At 36.8% G+C, this 7325-nt stretch overlaps 1 protein-coding gene across 1 annotated transcript; it reads left to right on the forward strand.

Moving 5' to 3' along the window:
- Nucleotides 1–288: 288 nt before the first annotated feature.
- On the forward strand, nt 289–4211 carry LOC114518282 (adenosine receptor A2a-like). Its single transcript, XM_028538245.1, has one exon. The coding sequence runs from the start codon at nt 1032–1034 to the stop codon at nt 2151–2153; it is 1122 nt and encodes a 373-aa protein (XP_028394046.1). The 5' UTR covers nt 289–1031; the 3' UTR covers nt 2154–4211.
- Nucleotides 4212–7325: the final 3114 nt, after the last annotated feature.

Below are 7325 nucleotides of genomic sequence, written 5' to 3' on the forward strand. Positions count from 1 at the left end.
TCTTTTTTATTTCCATTTTTTTATATAGTTCGTCTAATATGAACGAGATTCCCCCACATATAGCATCATTCCTTAAAAATTTTCCCACGACTCGCTATCCTCGAGAAAAAGCTAACCGCTTCATGCAAAAAATTTCTAAACAAAAATTGTTGTTTTCCCGCAGCAAGCGGAAACGTGACACCGTCTAGGCATGCAAGGAATTCAAGATCTGGAAAACGTATTTTGAAACCGCCAATGTTTTGCAATTCGCAGCTGAAATTTCCTTACGTTTTCAAGCATATTTTTTATTAAATTTAAGCCTTGCATGTCATGTTCTTAAAGTGCACATAAGTTGGCGTGTTTGGATAAGGCTTAAGGTTTAGTCTTTATCGTATTCGAAGTATGTTGTTTACGAGTTGGCACCAGATATAAATACCTCGCGTGTCCATTGTTGCGGTGTACGATAAGGGGAAGACAGGAATGAGTTATCAATGTGTGAAGTGTTGCCAAATGACTTTATAGGTCGTTTCGGGAGACTATAATATATATTTGCTAGTGATCAGCATTTAAGCATCAACAACAACGTCACTTGTCGTATAGCTCATGCGACCTATCAATTGACACAGACTCGAAATATTGAGCTTCTGTTAACGTGACATTACACGAAGACCGAGGCATAGCACTCGTTTCCCATTCTAGTCCGTGCGTCGGAATAGTGCGAGTTTAACGGCAACGTTGAGGAGGATTTAATGCAGATTGCATATATTATCGCGTATATTTTGGACGCGCTAAATACTTTCACTGAGCAAGCATTATTGCCGACAGCGGGTGGTGAACATCGTTTCATTTTGTCATAACAACTTCGGAAAGGCTTAGGCTTCAACTAAACAATGTCAAACATCTGCTTCAAGTTGACTCTTCAACTCTGGTGAAGTGGAATCATTGTCTACGGAGTGTTTTTCAGTCGTCTTCGAACCTTAAACCGTTCAAAGAGACGCGCTAAGGCGAATTGAAGAAGAACAGATATAGATTAATTATACATTGTGTAAATTATGGCAGCCCAGAATGGAAACAACAGCGAATATGATAACACTTCAAATGCATTTTATAACAGTTCAAAAGAAGAACGAATTATACAAGCGAGTCTAATGGTTGCCCTCGCTATAGCAAGTCTGGCTGGCAATGGCATTGTCGCGTTTATTGTTATTCTACAACAGAGACTGCGATCATTGTCAAATATTTTGTTGGCGAATCTCGCTTGTATTGATTTGCTCAAAAGCGGTGTTCTCATTCCTTTACTAACTGCAACGATCGTAACGCATCCATCTGACTCCCCACTTAAAGGGCAAGTAGCTTGTTTAATACTTTTGTCGTTTAGTGCTTTCGCAAGCACGGTGACGGTATTAGCCTACGTTACAATATGTTTGGATCGTTACATCGCAATTGTTCATCCTGTCGCTTACAAGCAAAGCTGGAAAAGCAAGACAAGTATTCGAAGCTTATTTGTACTTTCCCCATGGCTAATCGCAGCGATTGTGGTGTTTCCGATATACATCGGGTCTCACATCGACGTGAACATTGGAGAGGAGACATGTACGCGTTATAGAGCTGAATTTCTAGCGAACACAACAACCACTGCTGTTTCTCTTACCATATTTATTGTCTCGCTGTTTGCTCTTATTGTTTTATACGCTTTGCTCTTTAATAGCGTACGGGAACTAGCGAAGCGCAGGATACAATTTGTCAGTGCAGAAAATTCACATCGAGTCGAAGAGAGGGTGAGAAAGCTTGAAATACACACGGCAAAGACAACTGCGATTACCGTCGCTGCTTATGTCTTCCTATGGATCCTATACATGGTCGTGACATTACTTCGCTCTCAGAACTACAGATCATTTTGGCTTGATTTCCTAAGCTTGTTTTTTCAATATACAAGTGGCGTGATCAATCCATTTCTGTACTTTGCAAGGATTAAGGAGCTAAGGGAAGGTGCAAAGAGAATCATCAGACCGCGAGATTGGCGCTACGCAAGATCGACCTCTATGACCGAACGCTCAAGACGGATTTCATCTGGTGTGAATTTGCGTAGCCCGATTGCTGCGCATAGATACGATGAAGGATCTGTAGCTGGCTCCGGAGTGCACTCGGGGGAAGATGGACTCGCGAATGTTTAAGAGACACTGCATGTAATTGCCCTGGGAATTATTAAGAAACTATGCGGAAGAACTACGGGAGTAGACCTAATAATACTGGAGATTACCGTCTGCCTACTTTGTAATGAGACGTCAGATTACTACAGAATTTACGAACTCCCAAGTAACGTCTGACAAAAGAGTCTATGAAGTTTCTTCATGCGATATTTTATTTATTTCTTTGATACAGGAGAATCACGCAAAAATTTGGACTTATTTACATCTTTGAAACGTAGCTTTGACCGTATGGAGAGCCGGTAAAAGGAGATCGGACCCTATTAATTTTAATACTACGAAAGTGAGAGCTAGTGTAGAAGAATACTCCCAAAAACCAGCACTCAGGAAAAAAGAAGTGAGAAAAACAGCATTACTGCTATTCTAGTCCGCCGGGATACTGCAAGTGAAAGAGAAAGTTGTTTTCCTATGAAGGTGGGAATATTGTGACTGCAAGGGAAATTCCTATATCAGATTAAAGTCTAACGGCAGTGACGAGAGTGAGATTAATGCATGCATGACAGTAGAATATACGGTGGCCCGAGCAAAAATATTATTATGTTTACACGCAGATGATACATGACTCAACTGATTGACAGCACGATTATTCAATAGCTCAGAACATATCTGAAGAATTTTGTAATCCCACTTATATATTATCACCTGAAACTCATACACTTACATAGTGAGGCATGCCTTATATATATATATTTATATATGAAGTGGGATTTGAAAATGCTCGTAACTAAAAATCTCGCACCAAAACATATGCCTTTACTGGGCTAAAAGCCAAAATATGGTTTTGTTCCAAAAGGAACATCATTCGTCAATTTATTGTTTTTGGAATTATTGATAAGTTGATTCTGGGAGTTCTGCCATGCATTTAACATAACGAAATGTGTTTTGGTAGCAGATGTTCCATGGCTGATGCATGTTTATGTCTCGTAGTAACAAATCCCTCATATATTAGATAAACTACATATACTTGAAATTCATTAAATTTTGCCAAAGCCTTCCGATAAAGATTGCATAGGTAAGTGGGTTGAACGTAGGGTACTGGGATTACTTTAAAAGTGCGTTTTCATAAAACACACGACGATTTGAAGCGATGCCCAAAAATGGGAGCGTAACTCTATCGTTTCAGATCTTTGAGACACAAGCTTACTTTTAATTTGTTTTGGTAATTATTATCACCACAAAACAAGCCAATGTCATTCTTAGTTTCCCACACCGGACCCCCAAGTAGAATACATGAGAGAGTCAGCAGAAATTTCCCTCTCTCGGCCTGTGATATACGAGTAGGATTGTTTAAAACGCTGGCTTTTAGATTCATGAAACTGAAATAAGTCTAGATGCATGTTTGAGGTTTTAATTATCGGAAGAAAGAGGTCAGAATATTTTACTCTAATTTTTGCTATGTCACGTTCACAAGTCACCTCATCAGCATTTTTTTTATACTTGACGATTTAAGTTTTTATGAATAGTATTATGCTTTTCGTTTTGTGCAAAAGATGGAAAACAATTGTGCAGAAAAGCGTGTTTGGCCGACCATATATGTGATGGTAAAACCTCTAAAAGAATCATCTTTCAGTTTGGCTGAGTGTCCTTGCGATATATTAGTGAAGATTCGTTCTTTCATACAGTCAATATGACTACCTTTCTAGAAGACGTTTGTATATTGCACTGTCATGGGCATAAAAACAATAAAATTAAACTAGTTAGATAAATATTAGTCTTGTACACCGTACAAGACAACCTTATAGGCTATAGCGTATGCCTTATTGAGCCAGGATTAATTTCAATAAGGAATACTGAATAAGTGTATGACTTGCCACTTCAAAGATTTGAACACACTTAAACTATTTATTATTAATGTAATAATAATTTGAAAGATAGAGAAGAAATATTCTCTGAACCAGTCAATTTGTAAGTTATATGTGTAGAAAAAGGAATCTTATAGATTCTATGATTGTAAATAAATTACTACAGCATGAATACAAACCTCCTGTATATGTGTATATATGGTTGGAAAATGTTAAACAATTATAAATTTTAGTTGATATAAAATGTCTTAGTAATCCTCGACGCATGAAGTATTGAAATTCTCGACGCATAAAATTCAGAAATGAAGCTGAAAGCTGAAATGATATTACAGCCAGCTGAATGACAAACACTGTCTGACGCGGAAAACAAGGCAATTATTGCATTCTATTTTATCTCCATATATTTCAAAAACATCATTAATTCAAGTGGGATATTAATAACAGAATATTTCTGTCTGCAAATAGCTCCTGTCTCCGATAATGTCTTTTGAAATTTGAAATGAAAAGTAATTACCCGTTTTATAAGTATTCTAAGTATTTTGTTTTTCCTACTTTACATCAGTAACCTCAAAATACCAGACCACTTGAGGAAAACGTGCTCATGTGTTCTGCTGCATTTGACTATATACCCAAAACTGTTTCTCAAATATTTTGATAAAGGCGCCTGTCAATCTTCAATAGAATAACGAGAGATATACTTTGTCTATTTCTATTGAGAGCTAGTTTCTTTAGACATATCCGAGATAAGATGAATAGCTGTGATTCAAGAGAGAAGTTAATTTTCCTGCAGTGCCAGCATTGTTTCCTATTCTATAGACACGGAGATTATAAGAAAAAAATCTTGAGTTTTTGCCAGAATATAACTGAAAGCAGATGCATGGCTTGATGAATATAATATCTATACCTTCTCTTTAATTTGTCGGAACAGGATGAATGAGCGGTGAAAATTGGCTGACTGAGAAAAGAATTTTCCTACGAAATTTGAAATGATTATGTGTTTAACAGAACAGACTTGGATTACACACGAAAGACTCAATTGTGTCTGATTAATTGACATTGGCGGTATTCTCCAACTGCAAAAAAAGCTCTCGTTATGTTGTTTGAGTGCGATGCAACTGAATGATTGCACTCTCCCAATATCCTTGTAAGAGCATAGCATATTGTTAACAAAAATCACTCCGTTTCGCACCTAGAACCCCGACAGAAATGTTGATTCTCCCTGATAACATTTTTTCTCAGCATGGCTCCTTCCTCGGGGTGTTTTGCAGTTTGCTAGTATCGGTAATCCAGCAAACCCACACGACACGGCGTGGTGTTTCATATGCAAATCGAGTTTGATTGAACAATTTGCCGTTGGAATATACTGAGACGTGCTAAAAAGAACCGCCAGCCTAACAATATACCTCTCACAATCAGCTGCGTATACATGCTCCTTGTATTTAGCATATTTAATACAGTAGCTATATGCTGACTTTGCATTTTGAGACATCGCCATGCAAACCATAATTATGCATTCTGCATTCACCCCATATATGATCATATGAGTCTGCGAAAAATATTTACTACAGGTACAAGTCTGTGATTGATTTTTCTATACAATTTAATGGCATGTTTTAGTATATATTAATGTTTTTTTCAAACAGTTAGCTCTAAAAAAGGCTAATGCATGCATGATTTGGTAAAAAAACACTGAGCGCGATTTCTCGATTGAGAGGCCGGTTTTGGTCAATATATATACTCAATCTTAGAGCGATTATAACCTATGAATTGATCTCAATCAACATTTGATAAATTTTGCGAGGATTTAGATATATGCTGTTTCTGCATATTCGGCAATTTAACTGCGTTGGATGTTGAATTAGTAATGTGCATATTTGTACCCCGGGGTGGAATGGATTGTTGACGCTACTTGTGAAAGTAATCTTCAAATTATCATCCTCTCAAAGTGAAAAACATTTTTATCTCGAGAATGAAGAGGATTTTGTTTTATATACACCTGCCTACATGTTTTTTTGTTGAAAAGTACTAAAAGTCGAATTTTCTTCCGTTCCTGCCAGCGTGGGTTCTTTCCCATCGAATGCTATCTGAATTACGTAACTAGCTAGCTTCTTATACCACATTCGAAAATCACCATTTGGTCGCCTTCAGCACAATATTAACACACGTGCAATCATTTAATGTTTTTAATCTTTAGTTATACGTTAATTTCTGCCACAGGGTTGAAAGTTTTAAAAATATATTTCGAGCAGTTTATGGAAAAGGTCATCGTTTTAAAAATGCCGAAACGTTACAAAATATGACGTAAGATTTCTTTAGGCAAAAGACGAAATTCATTGCAAAATTCTGATGCAAATATCGCGTGTAAAGCATGCCAGAAAGAATAATCTCTTTTATCAGCAGAAGCATGTCAGACACTCTTCATCCGCATTTAGTGTACTTTTCTACTTGCTATATATTCTCGATTGTACTGTACGCTGATAATATCAAGACTGGTGCTGTAATGCGTCACGAAGATTTGATGAACATCCTATCCTGATGGTAATCTACGAAGATGAAAGATTTGCATGGTCTAATTTCTAACTTGTCTACGATATATCTCTCGGGTATCATGCATACAATAAAGGCGTCTCACTAAGTTATAAGATTTAAAGCCTTCCTTAAACCACAGTTAAACAAAAACGTTTGTTGCAAGACAAAAAATATTGTCACATTGTCGCGAACTACAGCTGTGATTGATCTTTCAAAACATAATCTTGTATTAAAAGTTGCGTTGTGTTTGCTTTTTAAAGGGATCAAAACCAAGCAACAATCATCCATTTGACAATTTAATACGCAATACGTTAATTATGTTTTTCATTTGAACTATATGAAGTCGTTGATAACAGCTAGTGCCTATATGCATTATCTATATATAATTTCTGGACAATTTAGCTCACTGCTTACACGAAATTTAAACATTTCTGTCGAGGAAATTCCGGACAAGTGAGTGAGATGGATCCGTTTTGTGTTTGTTGTTATTGGGTCAAGACAAAACATGTCACTCTGACAAAAAAATTAAATTAGAGAAGTCAAATTATATAATGATGACACAAACATTTTTAACGCAGACCGTCGATAATAAACTGTCAAAAATAAAAGAATTATGCAAATGTCTATATAATCTGTGCACTGGTTGTCTTGCATATCATCAACTATAAAACTCAATGATTTGTGAGTGCTGGTCTTATACAAAACCTCTATTTTCCCGTCGTAAAAACTCTCGTTGCATAACAACCGTAAGAGCAGTGTTCAGTACGCGTCGTTCAACACGCTCTAGCTTCGCCACTGTACAACTTGT

This window comes from Dendronephthya gigantea, unplaced genomic scaffold, assembly GCF_004324835.1.
Source record: "Dendronephthya gigantea isolate DGI-Jeju-01 unplaced genomic scaffold, DenGig_1.0 000010F, whole genome shotgun sequence".
Classification (NCBI taxonomy): domain Eukaryota; kingdom Metazoa; phylum Cnidaria; class Anthozoa; order Malacalcyonacea; family Nephtheidae; genus Dendronephthya; species Dendronephthya gigantea.